This window comes from Pinus tabuliformis, chromosome 9 (assembly GCF_031772625.1).
Source record: "Pinus tabuliformis cultivar Carrire ecotype Pingquan chromosome 9, CPIR1, whole genome shotgun sequence".
Taxonomy (NCBI): domain Eukaryota; kingdom Viridiplantae; phylum Streptophyta; class Pinopsida; order Pinales; family Pinaceae; genus Pinus; species Pinus tabuliformis.
Window position 1 is genome coordinate 1678167625 of NC_142307.1, and position 19259 is coordinate 1678186883.

The 19259-nt window shown below is 41.0% G+C and overlaps 1 protein-coding gene across 2 annotated transcripts in view; it reads right to left on the bottom strand.

The window, feature by feature from the left end:
• Positions 1–1420: 1420 nt before the first annotated feature.
• LOC149155332 (uncharacterized) overlaps positions 1421–19259 on the bottom strand; it is a 36346-nt gene continuing 18507 nt past the window's right edge. For both annotated transcript variants that reach the window (XM_089445345.1, XM_089445344.1), the window contains 2 exons: positions 1721–1803; positions 1421–1540 (listed from right to left, as the gene is read on the bottom strand). In XM_089445345.1, coding sequence (XP_089301471.1) covers positions 1436–1540; positions 1721–1803 — 188 coding nt within the window. In that variant the 3' untranslated portion in view covers positions 1421–1435. The remainder of the gene's footprint in view (positions 1541–1720; positions 1804–19259) is intronic.

Sequence of the window (19259 nt, forward strand, 5' to 3'; positions counted from 1 at the left end):
TAACTAGGCTTCAATTTAATACCATATTGTAGGACATTTATAATTATCTAGTAAATGTTCTTTTGGTAGATGATTATGCATTGTTGTCTTTTCAAATTAACCCATTTTTCTTCTTTGTATTACCATAATTTGAAGAAGTAATTATTTTGAACTATCAAGCATTTTCTGTTTGCATGGCTAGGATTGATAAATGCCTTAGCATATATTATCATTCTCGCAAGTCACAACTTTGTCATACCTTGCCTCAATTAGTGATTAAAATACAAGGGGGTCAGAAAAGCAAATACCTTGGTAAAATAAATAAAATCAGTATCCCTCTTTATAACTACCAGAAATTAAAGGAAAAGGAATCTAAAAGACAAACAAACAACATGACATTTCATAAACACTCTATGGAAAAGAACCAAGTCTTATGATTGTGCACATATAAGATAAAACTAAGAGAAATTGATTAGAATGATCAAAAAGAAAATTCCTTGGAAATTCTGGTAAAAATTGCAAAAGTTTAAATAAAATAGTAACTATGTCATGAGGCCTCTTCAGATTGTAGCATCTTCGTTATTGATGTTACATCCTCTCCTTGTCACAACATGGCTATAACATCCTCGTCTTTGATATGATTATATTCTCTCATTATTATCACAACACAACTCAAGTTAAAGCTTCAAAATGACAACTCTGCAATAAAAGAGAGGGATTTCAAGTTGCAAATTTGATTTTCTTATCAGAGAATGCATTGTAATTGTAAAGAAATTATTCATAACTTCCATAAAAACACAATACTTATCCAAGGAAAATCTTCAAAAATACTCTTGTTATCAGTCGGTTTTGTCACCTTATTTAGATGTTGTTATTGAGTATTTTCATAACACAAGCCACCCTAGCTACTCAAGTTCTAAGCTGCCTTTCTCAGTTCAAGTAGGACAAAATCAGCATTGATTGAGATTTGCCACCAGCATTTTAAAGTTAATTTGTTGGTGCTGTAATAAGTATGCTTTTTTTGTTTGGTCCCATGTGGCATTTTATGCTTTAGTGGACCAAATGAACTGGTCACATTACAAAACCAAACTACCTTCCTACTAGTATTAGGCATTAGCATATATAGCTCAAAATATAGCGTATGCTAATTTAAAGCAAAGCTAAACAAACCCAGGAAATAAGAGAGATCTCATAATAGCTACAACCACTAAAGAACAGCATACTATGAAAAATGTATTTATATTGCAAGGAAACTTAAGAAGAACCCAAAAGACAAGCCACCTGGCACGTTGTATAAATGATCCAAATTGAGATGTCATAGATAATTGAAATAAAGGCTTCACAGAAAATGACGCATAGATGCTGAATTGATGATTCTAAGATGCTCTAACCAAGTTGTTGGGAAAAAATAATACAAAACAATCAGGCAAGGGAAATATGCAAATTTTAATGCAAACTAATGCATACCTTTATACTTTTGGACAAGGTCAACCCCATCAAAAACTCGAATTCGTGAGTCAGCAGATGTTATCAATACCTTTTGAGAGTTTCCTGGTGCAAACTATTGAAACAAAATAAAACCATGTTGCACGTTAAGAAATACACTAAAACAAAGAAATCAAATATATCTGATATTTAATGATTCATCGTTGCCATTGTTAGGAAATGATTGGTGGCAAATGAATTAATAGGAGCAACAAGACTTATTTACCATCTTTTTCTATGTCAAAAGTCAAGATACCTGAAAACCAGTAATCTTCTTGCCACGAGACTTTTTCTTTTTTTTTTGCACGTCAATTTGATTTTCTTCTTGTAGCTTATTGCCTGTATCAGTGACATTCAAAAACATATCCAATAAGCCAACTAGCATTCCAACCTTTTGAAAGGTAAACAAGACCTAAGTTATGATAATGCAGCTCTAAATGTACCAGAATTGGTCATCCTTAGTTGTAAAGCTCAAGAAAGAACATTCTAACTAGATAGAACTTTTGGGTCAAAGAGATAACAAAAAAAAAGGCCTCAATTGGATATGCAATGTGCATGCCAAATTTATTTACGAGTATAGATACCAATTTTCATCCACATCTTTAACATTCATTTCATGGATAGATTTAAACACACCACAAACACATGCCAAATTTATTTACGAGTATAGATACCAATTTTCATCCAAATCTTTAACATTCATTTCATGGATAGATTTAAACACACCACAAACACTCAAGGCATTACACCTTTGATGCAACCTCAAAAAGCAATATATGCTACCCAAAATAACAATTTGGCATCTTTAAGATTTCATTAAATTTTAGAAAAACCACAGTCATAGTTTCAATTTGTGAGGACTTTCTAAAGAATAAAGTTTATGCTCTATCAAGAATAAAAATCTCGAGAGAGAGAGAGAGAGAGAGAGAGACCGAGAGAGACCGCCACCATATATTATATCGCTTTTCTTTGTCATGTCTAACAGATGCTCCCCCCCCCCCCAAACTCCATAATCCCCGTGTGCCCCATATCTTTTTGCATTCCCATGTCTACTCAACTTTGCTCCCCCATCAATTAATTCCAATCTTTCAATCGAAACCGATTAATCCCTAGGCCCATCTTAAATAAAGCATATTAATTATTTGTCAAACATACATATTTCAACCTAAAAAACATATTACTATATTACATGAAGCAAATCGTTCATGACATTTCCAAAATGACCAATTTCAACCTCATAAACATATGAAATAATTTTTATATTTTCCTATTAAAGGGAATCTAACAAATAATCCATGACACATAAACAACTATAAAATGGTTATATTCAATCTCTCTCTCTCTCTCTCTCTCTCTCTCTTTGTGTGTGTGCGCACGCACGCTCACGCCCTGGGATTCCTATGTTAAGGCCTTAATAAGGATTCATTATTAGCTTATTTGTATGGCTAAGTCAACTTTCTGCTAGGTTACATGCTGTCACTTTAGCTCCTAATTACAATATAGGAGATTCATTTTTATAGGCATCATATCATGTCTTGGCATTGGATTCATTGTAAAAATGAGATTTCACCCTCATAGTGGACTATATTCATTGATTTTTTATCATTTCCAAGTCATATGGTTTAACATTTGGCATCAAGTTGTGCGACCCTAGGTTTTGTTGCCTCAATCAAGACATGTAGGCATTTTTGCTGTAACATTTTTTGAGAAATTTCGATTGGTAAAAGTTTGAGATTGAGGTGCAATATCGAGGTTTAGGAGGTCAACACTTCAAGTTTTGGTTCATTATACTTTCGAAGATATAGCTTATGTAAGATAGGATTTGTGACTAATCCTAAGATTAGTTTTAAACAAGTCATCCCAGAACTTTCGCTATAACTCTTTCTGGGAAGTTTTAAACAGTGAAATTTTGTGGAGACTGAGGAGAAATATCATAGTACAAGTAGTCAAAATTTCAAGTTCTACTTCACCATACTTTTAGAAATATAGTTTACAAAAAATAGGGTTTCTGACTAGTACTAATATTAGTTTTGAAAGTCATAAATTGGAACTTTTTCTAGTGAGCTCAGTGTTATTATTTTACTATATGGATCCAAAGAAAGAATCAAGAATTAATTCACCAATTAAACCTCTAGAAAGCTCAACAATGGCTCACAAAAATATATAAGACATGCAACACCAAGTATTGATTATGGGTATTCAAGTTAAAGCAAAAGGTATTAAAAAACGCTGAATCATCATAAATGCAAGAATCTATTAAAATGGATATGGAAAAAAAGGTGAAACAATTGAAACAAAAAATGGATGAACATTAGGAAGAAAAGGAGAAGAATATGGGACAATTGGCACATAAGATCATAAATGCCCTAAATGAGAGACTCCCAAAAATTGCTAATGTGACTAATGGCACTCATGAAAATAAAGGTAGTATCAATGGAACAACTTTCCAATAATAAGCCCTCGCTGGCCTAGTCTATAATTTCTATCATAGTGATTTGGGTGTTGAATTTTAGGTTTTGGCTCCTTCCTTGTTCTATTTTGGGTTTTGGATTTTGTGGTCTACATGGTTTATTACATTTGTCTCTGTGTGCTCTATATTGGCTCAAGTCTTGTCCTTTCAGCTTAGAAGACAGGTTGCAGGCTTATGGCCTTTCTTTTATCTCATATCTAGTCCAATGGCTTTGCATTAGCCTAGTTGAAGCAATTTTGCTTGTCTTGTATCAGCTTTATTTGAGGTCAAGGGGCTTTCACCTTTTTTTGTTTCCTTGGGTCCGAGGAAAGTTTGGGCCCATAGACTCTACTAGTGTCAACTTCTTCCCATGGTGTTGCTCTTACCTCGTGGTGCGGAGGCCCTTCTCCTAGGGTTTATTTGTGAATTCTCTAAGCTTTGTTTCACTTGGTACCTGGCTAGCCTTACCATGCCATGTTATAACAACCGAACCTGTCGAGGTGTTAAAAGAAGGGGCAGTCAAACGAGCCTCAGTAGGAGGTGCAAGCACAAGTGAAAGCAATGACTTTTCAAGCTGCAAACTCACCCAGCCTGCAAAATGACACTCGTGGCTTGGAGGGCTTTGCTCAAAAAGAACAGCAATCATTCCCTAATTCTGAGCTTATCAACAAATTTTCTTATGGGCTCTCGGACATTGGAATGTGTTAAATTTAGATAACAATGGTATGTTATATGATTTAGAGCAATTTACTTCAATGTTCTTATAAGCCCAATATCAAATTCCAGATTAACAATCACATTAACATTGAAAGTAAATGCACTTGCAGATAGAACATAAACAATAAGCAGAAGACAAGCCAAGACAAGAGGACACAATATTTGGCGGATACTAGGGAAAAACCCAAATGTGGGGAAAACCCTTTGATCAAATCTTCTTATTATTCTTCAAACGTTCAGCAGAGAGAGTACATCAAAATTTATTTGCCCAATCACTGTAAAACAGTCTAGTCAAACTGTAGACAACATGATGCCCTAACCAAAAAGTCAACGCTAGTCAAACCAACAGAAAGTATCCTCCAAATTAGCTCGGTCAAACCCAATCAACGCAGCCTCCAAAGACAATCTGAATCAACCCAAAACAGTCTTGAAAATTTCAGTCAAACTCGGGCAACACACAGTCAACTCTACGGTCAACGCAAGTCAAACAACAACTAATTCCTCGATTTCTGTGCCAGGAGATGCAGCCTAAGGAAATCGGATTTCCTGCTTGAAAAACGCAGTCAAAGGAGTGAGATTAACCCTTGGTCAATGTTGGTCAAGGCTGCTACAGATGGCCCAAAAACAGTGCTGAAATACCAGCTTGAAATTTTTGGTCTACCCAAGTCAATGCATGAAGAAGAAGAGTTGCTCCTATTTGTTGTACGAACCAATGAGAAGGAGAGAGAAAGATGTGTATTTAGTGTGCCAAATGAGGAAAAGGCCTCTTCTATTTATAAACAACGTTGAGGGTGAAGAGACACAACAGTGGGGCCTTATGAGCCTACATATGACTGGAGTCGACCTTAACAATTTGTCCATAAAAGAAATAGATTCATAATCCCATTTCTACTTGTCAGAATGAGATGATCTTTAGATCAATCTTGCACCTCTCAGAAAGAGGAATCCAATAAAAATATCATCTCCATCATATGAGTTGTCCAAGGTGGAGTTTGGCCCTAGTTGCCAATTTTAACACTCCCTCTCAACTAGGGAGAAATCCACCTGCCAAACCCTTTGTCAATATGTACCATCTCTGTCATCCATGCCCTGCTCCGCTCTGGTGAACCATGAAGAAATAATGATCGAGAGTATCATACCACTCTCCACTGACCCGAAGTCAGTCTCCATTGACCCCATATCAATATCAAACGTCCTAGCATAGGGAGTATGGTAGTACCCGATGCGTCTATCGGTAGTACTATGGTCAATTGGCTAGATGAGAGGTACTTCTGATGAGTTTTGAACTGCATGGGTAGGATGTATCGGCAGGAGAAGGTGAACCACTCATCCTGCTCATATGCCATAGGAGAAGGTGAACCACTCATCCTGTGCATATATTAACCCCCATGGTGTATCAAAAGGGAAGGTGAACCACTCACCCTATAGTCACACATCGCTCCAAGAAGTACCTGAAGCTCCCAGAGCTCAATATCCAAGTCAAATGGGCTCCTCATAAGAGGGTATCTCCATGACTCCAAGTTGTTCACGGAAAGTTAAGAATTTGACCTTCCCGAGTGGCTTCGTAAGAATATCTGCAACCTGTTCATCAATCCAAATGTGATGGATCCTTATTGCTTCCTATTGTACCATATCCCGAATAAAGTGGTACATGATATCAATATGCTTGGAGCAGTCATGAAACACAGGATTCTAAAAAAGAGGAATCCCACTTTGGTTGTCGCAGTAGATCACAGTGGTATCCAGCACATGCCCAAACAACTCACTAAAGAGCTTCCTCAACCAAACAGCTTCACAGGAGGCCATACTAGCAGCAATATATTTGGCCTCGACGGTGCTCAAAGCAATCAATTTTTGATTCCTGCTCATCCAGGATATTGAAGAAAAACCTAATGACGAGCAACATCCCGATGTGCTCTTACAAGCCACCACACTTCCAACCCAATCAGCATCAGAATAACCATGGAGCCCCAAATTCCCGATAGTGTGTCTCAATCCATAGGTGATTGTGCCCCAAAGATATCTCAAGAGATACTTGGCAGTAATCCAATGTATGTGATGAGGCTCGACCATAAATTGGCTCAATGTATTCACTGCAGAGCATATGTCCGGACAGGAGTTCACCAAGAACATCAGGGCCCCCACGAGTTGAGGATACTCGGAAGGATTTCCCAAATTGGGCCCAGCAGCACTTCCGCATAGCTTCTTAAAGTTAAGTTCCATCGAAGTAGTCATGGACTTACAATCCACCATCCCAAATCTTTCAAGTAGCTTCATAATGTATTTTCCTTGGGGAAGGAAAATCTCACCTCGCTTTTGCTAGACCTCCAAGCCTAGGAAGTAGTGCATCAATCCTAGGTCCTTTATCTCGAATTCAAAAGCCAACTCCCTCTTGCATTGATAAATAAGAAGGTTTGCACCTATCAGAACGAGATCATCCACATAAAGTACCAAGATGAGATGTCTATCATTTTCACCCTTGAAGTAAAGGTTCAAATCAGCGTCACTTCTTGTCAAACCCAGCTTCATCAGGTAGTTGTTGATCCTCTCATACCAAGCTCGGGGAGCTTGCTTCAACCCATAGAGGGCTTTCTTCAACCTGCATACATGTGTCTTTCGATCTAAAACTTCGAACCCCTCGAGTTGTTCTACATAGACTTCCTCCTTAAGTCAACCATGCAAGAAGGCAGTCTTGACATCCATTTGATGTAAATTCCATCCATGAGAGGCAGCAAGGGCAATGATCAAACGAATGGTGGTATATCAGGCAACTCGTGCAAATATTTCATCATAGTCCACACCTTCCTTTTGAGAGAAGCCTCGAGCATCAAATCTGGCCTTGAACTTTTCAGCGCTTCCATCAGCACCATGCTTGATCTTGTAAAGCCATTCCGAGGTGACAACAAATTTGTCCTTGGGTCTAGGGACCACATCCCAGACATCATTCTTCATAATCGACTCACACTACTTGTTCATAGCATCCTTCCAAAGTTGTTGCTTCACAGCTTCTTCGAATGTGCAAGGCTTAGTTTGAACAATGGTGCTCATAGCAGCTAAGTACCCTTGATACCTAATGTCCCCCCTTGTTGCAATATGTCTCTTGGCATCTTCGAGTGTGTCCCTAAGCCATGAGGGTCTCCCTTTTTAGGTGGAGGGCTCATGGGGAGGTGGATCAATGGGATCGATTGGTATTTCAACATCGGGAATCAGCTCATCCTGCGGTTCTCCCTGCTTTCCTGTATCTTCTTCTTTGTCCTTCATTGGAATAGGAAGGTTTCGGCACATGAAAAGACATAGGGCTACTAAAAATTCTAAAGTGAGAAACATCAAGTTTACTACCGGTGAAAACTTCTTCGGGAGTTTTGGAGTCCAATGCTTGATGAGGGCATCTATTTTGAACATACACGGCAATGTTGGCATCTTCTCCCCATAGGAACTTCGGAAGGCCTTGATCATGAAGCATGGCACGAGTGGCTTCTATAATGTTGAAATTTGGTACCGGAGGACAGGTGGTTCCCTTAGGCTTTGATCTTTGGCCTAGGGAAAAGTGTCCAAAAGAATTTAATTTTTCTCCTAAAGTGACTTTATAATTTTATAAAGATAAATCTAATTTAAAAGTGACTTTAAGTGATAAAGTTACTAAGTCTAATTTTAAAGTAAATGAAAAATTTGAAAGGAAAAGTGACTTTGGAAATAAATGACTAAGTGGGTCTTTATTAAAGTGGGGTGAATTAAAAAATAGAAAGTGAGATTTAAATGAGCATTTAATCTCAACCATTGATCTAAATCTATTTCAACCATTGGATTTAGAGATCACCCAAAAGTCACTTGGATCACCCAAAAGTCACTTGGAGTTATATTAAAGGAGGAAAAGGTCATTCATTCTTTCATGAGCAGATTGGGAGAAGGAGAGCAAGAGAGCAAGAGAGATTTCTGAGCAGAGAGGAGAAGGAGACAGCAGCTTGGCACACATTCCAAGGCAACAGTTGAGCAGATTTGTACAGCTGATTCAGCACATAGTGAAAGGCAGATTTTTGCACAAAAATCGAGGATCAGTTTGCTGATTTTTCTGCACACAAAACGGAGGTCGTACAGCATTTATTGCTGTCCTGTTTGCTGTAATTTCCAGATTGCTGTGAGGCACGGGAAATGAGATAAGTTGTAAATTTGCTTGCTGATTTTTTGCTGAATAATTCTCACTGTAAAAAGGCAATTTTCAGAAATAAAGAAGAGCTCTCAAACTGGTTTTCCCCAAAAGTTGTAGGGGGTTTTTCCAGGGTCAAGTTGACCAAAAATATCAGTGTTTTAATGTGTTTTAATGGCTGTTTTTGATTGCTGATTTTTAATTCTGCAATTTCCAGCATTCTGAAAAATTTCCAGAATTTGTGTTTTCAGCAATATTTATTTTTTTCAGTCCGTTAAATGTATGGTTATGGGAATGGACACTTAACTACATGGGAGAAATAAGGAGAAACTGAAAACCGGGGTGGGAAAACAGAAATTTTTACATGGTATCAGAGCTTGAGTGCTGAAGGGCAGTTTGGGACAGCAAAAGGAAAAATTACAGTTGCTGATTTTTCACTCGGAAAATTCCAGCAAGCTGATTTTTTCATAAACAGCAGTTTTATCTTTACTACAGCAGTGCTATTTTTCAGTTTTAGGACAGCAGGATGTCATTGGGATTGAGGGTGGAGGATAGGCTGGATGGGCATATAAATTACAGCATTTGGAAGGAGAGAATGCAGAGTATCTTTAAGGAGGCAGAAGTCTGAGATATCATGGTGCATACCGCACAGAACCCTGTTGTTGTGCCCACTGATGTTACTCAGTTGGCTGAGTATAAAAAGAAGAACAATAAGGGTAAGAGGCTGATTCTAAACGGAATCAAAGACCATTGCATTCCTCATGTGAGAGGAAAGAGCAATGCCCATGAGATGTGGACAGCATTGTCCAATCTCTACTAGAGTACCAATGAGAACCGAAAGATGGTCTTGAAGGAGAAGCTGAAGAACATTAAGATGGGTAATGATAGTGCAGCTGGATATCTCACAAAGATTACTAATGTGAGAGATGAGTTGGCAGCGATTGGAGAGGCCATTCCACCCACTGAGTTGGTGCGGATTGCAGTGAATGGCCTCCCCCGTTCATGGTTGAACTTTGCTGATGGGGTTTGTGCACGTGAGACCCTTCCCACATGGGAGAGGTTTTGGGATGATTGCATTCAGACAGAGATCAGGAAAGGACAACTTGGGGCAGCCAAGCCAGTTGAGCAGGATGAGGACGTAGCACTGGTGGCAGGAGGCAAGAAAGGCAAAGGGAAGAAGCAGGCTTCCACAAGCGGTGGTGGAGGCAAAGGCAAAGGTAAAGGTAAACAGGGGAACACACAGAAGGACTATTCCAAGGTGAAGTGTTGGAATTGTCAAAAGATGGGACACTATGCAGTTGTGTGTCCGGAGAAGAAGAAGAAGAAGAAGAAGGGGAAGAACCAAGATGTGGCAGCTTCAGCAGAGATTGAGGACTTTGCTGGTCGTTTTGACTGAGAGTTTGCGTTCACTACGTGTGAGTCCTCTAGTGCATGATCACCTGCTACACAGGTTCAGAGGGAGCATGCTTTTCCCTCGATTAGCGGAGCATCTTCAGGTATCTGGTATGTGGACAGTGGGGCTTCACGTCACATGACAGGAGTCCGTGAGTACTTCTCAGAGCTTTCAGAGAGTGGCACTGATATTGAGGTAGTACTCGGTGATGACAGAGTTGTTAGAGCGGTCGGGGTGGGGACAGTGACATTTCAGAGGGAGTCCAAACCTCTCTTGAAGGTGTCAGAGGTTCTTTATGTGCCAGGGATGAGGAAGAACCTCATATCCGTCTCAGCTTTGGAGGACAGAGGATATGAGGTACTGTTCAGGGGAGGACAGGTGTTGATGTATCCCAGGGACACTCCAGCTGATTCAGCTAGAGTGATAGGTGTACGCCATGCAAAGGTGTACAAGTTTGCATTTCAGCCCCTTTTGGCACTGAGCAGTAGTACCGACAACAGAGCTAGCAGTTCTGAGCTGTGTGAGATTTGGCACCGCAGGATGGGACATATGTATCATGGAGCCTTGAGGACATTGCAGGAGATCACTACAAGTGTGCCAGATTTCAGTACTGATCACTTTGATACTTGCAGAGGTTGTGCGATGGGCAAATTTGTCAAATCCCCTTTTCCCAGCAGTGACAGCAGAGCGACGGGGATACTTGATTTGATTCATTCCGATGTGAGCGGTCGGATGTCTCATGTTTCCTTGAGTGGATATGAGTACTATGTTTTATTCATTGATGATCACTCCAGGAGGACCTGGATTTATTTTTTGAAGACCAAGAGTGAGGTCTTCAAGCGGTTTCAGGAGTTCAGAGCTCTTGTGGAGACTCAGACAGGTCGAAAGATCAAGTCCTTGAGGTCGGACAATGGAGGAGAGTACACCTTTGGAGAGTTTGTTGATTATTGTGAGGAGGCAGGCATTAGGAGGGAGTTCACTGTTCCTTACAACCCCCAGCAGAACGGGGTTGCAGAGAGGAAGAACAGATCCATCATAGGGGCTGCCAAAGCCATGTTACATGATCAAGGGTTGCCATTGTTCTTGTGGGCAAAGGCCTGCAACACAGCTGTTTACTTGCAGAACAGGAGTCCGCATCGTGCCTTGGGGCACATGACTCCGGAGGAGGCTTTCTCTGGGAAGAAGCCTGATCTTGGTCATCTTCATATCTTTGGATGCATTACATACTCCTATATACCCAAGGAGAAGAGGACCAAACTAGAGCCCACCGCAGAGAAGGGTATCTTTGTGGGCTACAGTGAGACCTCAAAGGCCTTTCGGATTTACATTCCTGCACAAACAGAGTGGTTGTCAGACGGGATGTGAAGTTCGAGGAGGACAGGGCCTTTAGGAGGTCACGGGAGTTAGAGTATCTGGATCAGCCAGACCCTCAGCAACAGTTGAGTCAGTCGCAGGGATCCAGTGGGCAGGGATCAAGAGGATCTGGAGGTACATCTATGAGGATGTCAGGTCCGTCAATGAGCAGTGGCTCATCGAGCCAGAGGGGTAGTGCTCCGGGCAGCATGTAGAGCAGTTCACAGAGCAGTTCACTAGGGAGTCCACTGATGGACAGTTCACACGGTACCTCAGCTTCTACAGGTTCAGGTGCAGGCAGGAGGACAGCAGACAGACAGTCAGGAGTTCAGGCTACTGATGATGATGAGGAGGAGGAGTTTCATTCTCCGGTGGGAGAAGTGCGCTCAGGGAAGAGGAAGCCCAAGTGGCTTCAGGACACCTTGAGAGATGCCACTTCTGTTGCTAAGCCGAAGAGGCCGGTCAGAGAGAGTAGACCACCTGAGAGGTTTTGTAGCTATATGGCGATGGTTACCAGCATCCTTGACTTTGAGCCTTCTAGCTATGAGGAGGCAGCTAGCCAGCAGGTTTGGAGAGAGGCCATGCAGGAGGAGTATTCTTCTATCATGAAGAATGATGTTTGGTAGGTGGTGCCGAGGCCCGAGGGCAAATCCGTGGTTACTTCCAGATGGCTTTACAAGGTAAAGCATGCTGCAGATGGCAGCATTAAGAAATTCAAAGCGAGATTTGTGGCTAGAGAGTTCTCCCAGGTAGAGGGAGTTGATTATGAGGAGACCTTTGCTCCCGTGGCTCGAATACTTCGATCCGCTCCATTATATCGATAGCAGCAGAGATGGGTTGGAAGATCCACCAGATGGATGTGAAGACCGCATTTCTCAATGGCTTCATACAGGAGGAGGTGTACATTGAGCAGCCACAGGGCTTTGAGGTGCATGGGAAGGAGTCCCATGTGTGCAGACTGAAGAAGGCCCTTTATGGCCTGAAGCAAGCTCCCAGAGCTTGGTACTCCAGGATAGATACATACTTGCAGGGGATGGGTTTCACAAAGAGTGAGGCAGATCCGAACCTTTACTTTATTGTGATTGGTGAGGAGCCTCTCATTCTGGTGCTGTATGTGGATGACTTGATCATTACAGGTGCATAGAGACTCAGAGCACTGCAAGAGAGATCTTGCGGCGGAGTTTGAGATGAAGGACATCGGCCTGATGCATTACTTTTTGGGTTTGGAGGTGTGGCAGGAGGAGGGGCATTTCTTCCTGGGCCAGGGGAAGTATATTGTGGACATCCTTAGCAGATTCCACATGGAGGATTGTAGACCCATGTCGACACCGATGATCACCAACTGGAAGAAGCTTCATGCTTCGGATTCTGAGTTGGTGGATCCCACATTGTACAGGCAGCTGATTGATTCCTTGATGTATTTGGTCAACACTAGACCAGATATCTGTTTTGCAGTCAACACGATGAGTCAGTTTATGTGTGAGCCTAGGAAGGTTCACTGGGTGGCTGCAAAACACATTTTGCGGTACTTGCAGGGGACAGTGGATTATGGTCTGGACTACAGGCAGGGAGATGGAGTGAGATTGGCAGGATACACTGATTCTAATTGGGCAGGTTGTGCTTCTGATAGGAAGAGCACTTCAGGGTGTTGTTTTGGGTTGGGTTCAGCAGTAGTGTCATGGTTCAGCCGGAAGCAGCAGTCAGTAGCACTGAGTTCAGCGGAAGCAGAGTATATGGCAGCCAGTCTAGCTAGTTGTGAGGCTATCTGGCTTCGCAAGATGTTGTTTGGCTTATTTGGTCAGCCGTTGAGACCTTCAGTGATTTACTGTGATAATCAGAGTTGCATTAAACTCACGGAGAATCCAGTATTTCATGACAGGTCAAAGCATATCGGGATCAGATATCATTTCATCAGAGACTATGTTCAGAAGGGAATTGTGAAGCTTGAGTATATTTCCACTGATGAGCAGGTTGCAGATATCCTTACCAAAGCCTTACCACGGGGCAAGCATGTCTACTTCAGAGACAAGATGGGTGTGGTGAGGAACACCTTCCTCGGTAAGAGGGAGTGTTGAAATTTGGTACCGGAGGACAGGTGGTTCCCTTAGGCTTTTATCTTTGGCCTAGGGAAAAGTGTCCAAAAGAATTTAATTTTTCTCCTAAAGTGACTTTATAATTTTATAAAGTTAAATCTAATTTAAAAGTGACTTTAAGTGATAAAGTTACTAAGTCTAATTTTAAAGTAAATGAAAAATTAGAAAGGAAAAGTGACTTTGGAAATAAATGACTAAGTGGGTCTTTATTAAAGTGGGGTGAATTAAAAAATAGAAAGTGAGATTTAAATGAGCATTTAATCTCAACCATTGATCTAAATCTATTTCAGCCATTGGATTTAGAGATCACCCAAAAGTCACTTGGATCACCCAAAAGTCACTTGGAGTTATATTAAAGGAGGAAAAGGTCATTCATTCTTTCATGAGCAGATTGGGAGAAGGAGAGCAAGTGAGCAAGAGAGATTTCTGAGCAGGGAGGAGAAGGAGACAGCAGCTTGGCACACATTCCAAGGCAGCAGTTGAGCAGATTTGTACAGCTGATTCAGCACATAGTGAAAGGCAGATTTTTGCACAAAAATCGAGGATCAGTTTGCTGATTTTTCTGCACACAAAACGGAGGCCGTACAGCATTTATTGTTGTCCTGTTTGCTGTAATTTCCAGATTGCTGTGAGGCACGGGAAAGGAGATAAATTGTAAATTTGCTTGCTGAATAATTCTCACTGTAAAAAGGCAATTTTCAGAAATAAAGAAGAGCTCTCAAACTGGTTTTCCCCAAGAGTTGTAGGGGATTTTTCCAGGGTCAAGTTGACCAAAAATATCAGTGTTTTAATGTGTTTTAATGGCTGTTTTTGATTGCTGATTTTTAATTCTGCAATTTCCAGCATTCTGAAAAATTTCCAGAATTTGTGTTTTCAGCAATATTTATTTTTTTCAGTCTGTTAAATGTATGGTTATGGGAATGGGCATTTAACTACATGGGAGAAATAAGGAGAAACTGAAAACCGGGGTGGGAAAACAGAAATTTTTACATATAATGGAACAATTCTTTCTTTGAGCAACTCCATTTTGCTCGAGAGTATATGCAGTGGTATTCTCCCTCTTAATGCCATCTTCTCTAAAATAGTCGTTCAACTCATTTGATTCATATTCGGTTCCATTATTGGTCTTCAATATTTTGATCTTCTTCCCTATTTGTTTTTCAACCAAGGCTTTGAAAGAGCGGAACCACTGGAACATTTCATTCTTCTTCAAGAAATAAATCCAAATTTTGCGAGAGAAGTCATCCACAAAGATAGCATAATACAAATGTCCTCCCAAAGATGTCATGGGCAACATACCAAATAGATCAGAATGAACCAATTGCAAAATTTTGGTCGTCTTGCTATCACTTGAGGGGAATGGTCCCCTTGTATGTTTTCCTTTGGCACAACCCTAACAAACAACTTCATGTTCTACTTTAAATTTGGACATACCTATCACCATCTTCCTTGCATCATCTAGAGCCTTATAATGAAGATGATCAAACCTTCGGTGCCATAATTCGGATTGAAGAGATGTGTTGCAAGACATAGGTAACCCTAAATCCAAGAGTAAATGCTTCTTTGAAAATTCTTTTCCAAAAACATACCTTTCCATCAATGAATGCTACCTTGAATCCTTTGTCCTCAATTGTTGAGATAGATAATAGGTTCTTCTTTAGATCGGGTACATATAGTACTTCTTGTAGATGAATGGTGTTGCCTTGATTCCATTGAAGAGTACCATTCCCAACTCCTTTTACGGGATAGGTGGCATTTTCTCCGAGAACAATTTCCAAATTTGTATCATTTTCTATCATATTTGAAAGAGCTTCCTTATACCCAATGAAGTGCCTTGAAGCACCACTATCAATTAACCAATTTCCCAAGGTATCCAGAGGAGAGGCAGTAAAGAGGGCAGATGTAAGATAAAATTCCTTTTGCTTGTTATCTACAACATTAGATTCACCATACCTGGAGTTTCTTGATCTTTTCGGAGGTTGACCATTTCCATGTTGAATAGCAAGAGCATTCCTTTTACCTTTGTTGTTGAACCTACCATTCCTTTTGATTGTTGTTGGCCCTGAAATTGTTGCGGTTTTTGTTGTCATCATCCCGAGGTATATCCCTTGTATTAGGACACTCCCTAGCATATGTATGCTTGTGAATTCTTCAAGAGGATATTTATATTATGTTATCTTTATGGATGATTTCTCTCGCAAGACTTGGATATATTTCTTGAAGAAGAAGGACGAAGTATTCTCATGGTTTCGTTCTTTCAAAGCCTTGGTCAAAAATCAAACAAGGAAGAAGATCAAAATATTGAGGACCAATAATGGAACCAAATATGAATCAAATCAATAACTATTATAGAGAAGTTGGTATTAAGAGGGAGACTACTACTACATATACTCCCCAGCAAAATGGTGTTGCTGAAAGGAAGAACCGTTCTATCGTAGAAGCCACCCGTGCCATGCTTCATGATCAAAGCCTTCTAAAGTTCTTATGGGCCGAAGCTGCAAACACAATTGTGTATGTTCAAAATAGTTGCCCTCATCAAGCGTTGGACTGCAAAACTCCTGAAGAAATTTTCACCGTAAGAAACCTGATGTTTCGCACTTTAGAATTTTTGGTAGCCCCGTATATTTTCACGTGCCGAAAGAAAGATAAACAAATTGGATGCTTCTAGGAAGAAAGGAACATTTGTGGCTACATAGTGAAACTTCTAAGGCATATAGAATCTATGTGCCTGGTCAAAGAGAAGTGGATGTCACCTTCGATGATGATATTGCCTTTGGGAAGATTAGTAACCTTCCTATTCAAAGGAAGGACAAAGAAGTAGATTCAAGAAAGCAAAGAGAACCGTAGGATGAGCCAATGCCCGATGCTGAAGGACTAATGGATCCCATTGATCCACCCCCTCATGAACCCTCCTCCTCAAAAAGGAGACCCTCATGGCTTAGGGAAACTCTCGAAGATGCCGAGAGACATGTTGCACCTAGGGAGACATTTCGTGAAAGCCCTTCTCCTCAAAAAGGAGACCCTCATGGCTTAGGGAAACTCTCGAAGATCCCGAGAGACATGTTGCACCTAGGGAGACATTTCGTGAAAGCCCTCCTCCTCAAAAAGGAGACCCTCATGGCTTAGGGAAACTCTCGAAGATGTCGAGAGACATGTTGCACCTAGGGAGACATTTCGTGAAAGTAAGAAGTTGAATAGGTACCAAGGGTACTTAACTGTAATGAGAGCCATTGTTCAATCTGAGCCTTGCACATTCGAAGAAGTTGTAAAGCACCAAGTTTGGAAGGATGTTATGAACAAAGAGTATGAGTCGATTATGAAGAATGATGTCTGGGATGTGGTCCCTAAACCCAAGGAAAAATCCATTGTCACCTCGAAATGGCTCTACAAGATCAAGCATGGCGTTGATGGAAGTGTTGAAAATTTCAAGGCTAGATTTGTTCCTCGAGGCTTCTCTTAAAAGGAAGATGTGGACTACGATGAGATATTTCCTTGTTGCTTGATATACCACCATTCGTTCAATTATTGCCCTTGCTGCCTCGCAAGGATGGAATCTACACCAAATGGATGTTAAGATCGCCTTCTTACATGGTTCAATTAAGGAGAAAGTCCATGTAGAACAACTTGAGGGGTTCGAAGTTCAAGATCATCAGACACATGTATGCAAGCTAAAGAAACCCCTTTATGGGTTGAAGTGAGCTCCCCAAGCTTGGTATGAGAGGATTGACAGCTATATGATTAATTTGGGATTTACGAGAAGTGACGTTGATCTGAACCTTTATTTTGAAGTTGGGAATGATGAGAAGTGACGTTGATCCGAACCTTTATTTTGAAGTTGGGAATGATAAACCTCTCATCTTGGTACTTTATGTGGACGATCCCTTTCTGATAGGTGCATACCCTCTCATTCATCAATGCAACAGGGAGTTGGCTTCCGAAATCGAGATGAAGGACCTAGGAAAAGTCAGGCGAGAGTTTCCTTTCTCAGGGAAAATACATTGTGAAGCTACTTGAAAGATTTGGGATGGTGGACTGCAAGTCCGTGACTACTCCAATGGAACTTAACTTCAAGAAGTTATGCGAAAGTGTTGTTGGGCCCGATTTGGGAAATCCTTCTGAGTATCGTCAATTCGTGGGGGCCCTGATGTTCTTGGTGAACTCCCATCCGGAGATATCTTCGGGCGCAATCACCTATGGACTGAGATACATTACCGGAAATGTGAGGCTCCATGGTTATTCTGATGTTGACTGGGCTGGGAGTGTGATGGATCATAAAAGCACATTTCGATGTTGCTTCTCTCTAGGTTTTGCTTCACTATCCTAGATGAGCAGGACGCAGAAGTCAGTTGCTTTAAGGATCGTTGAGGCTGAATACATTGCTTGCTAGTATGGCCTCCTGTGACGTTGGTTGGTTGAGGAAGCTCTTAAGTGAGTTGTTTGGGCATGTGTTGGATACCACCATGATCTACTGCGACAACCAAAGTGGGATTCGTCTTTCTGAGAATCTCGTGTTTCGTGACTGCTCCAAGCATAATGATATCAAGTACCACTTTATCTGGGATATGGTACAAACTGAAGCAATAAGGCTCCGTTATATTAGGACTGATAATCAAGTCGCAGATATTCTTACGCAGCCCCTGGGGAAGGTCAAATTCTTAACCTTATGTGAACGACTTTGAGTTGTGGAGAGGCCCTCTTATGAGGGTCCTGTATGAGATGGATGTTGAGCTCTTGGAGCTTAAGGGATCTTGGGGTACATCTTGGAGCGATGAGCGACCATAGGGTGAGTGGTTCACCTTCCCCTAGTGGTGTGTTGTGTACAGTGTGAGTGGTTCACCTTCCCCTGTGATACCCCATGTTGATATATGCATAGGATGAGTGGTTCACCTTCTCCTATGGCATATAAGCAGGATGAGTGGTTCACCTTCTCCTATCGGCACATCCTACCCATGCAGTTTGGGACTCATGGGAATTACCTCTCATCTAGCCAATGAGTAGGGAAACGAGGATAGGGACCATAGTACTACTGATGGACACATCATGTACTACCATCCTCCCTATGCTAGGATGTTTGATATTGATCTAGGATCATTGGAAACTGACTTTGGGTCAGTGAAGAGTGGGATGATACACTCTCGATTATTGGAGTCTAAATTCGTGTGAATGGAGAGTGGTATGATACATTCTCGATCATTTCTTCTTCATGCTTCGGTAGAGCAGAGCAGAGATGACAAGGATGGTAGTTAAACAGTTTTGCAGGTGAAGTTCTCCCTAGTTGAGAGGGAGTGTTAAATTTGGAAATTAGGGCCAAACTTCACCTTGGACAGCTCATATGAGGCAACTAATATTTTTATTGGATTCCTCTTTCTGAGGTGTAGGATTGATCTAAAGTTTATCTCATTTTGACATGTACAAATGGAATTATGAATTTATTTCTATTATAGACAAATTGTCAAGGTCAGCCAGCCATCTAATTTAGACCCTCAAGCCCACAACATTGCATATAAATAGAAGGAGCCTCCTCCTCATTTAGACACTTCACTTCACTCACATATCTCTCTCTCCTTTCATGATTGGGTATGGATTTCTGAGGCAGCTCTCCACACGTGCGAAGGACAATTCTTTTATGTTCCTGCGTTGATTGAA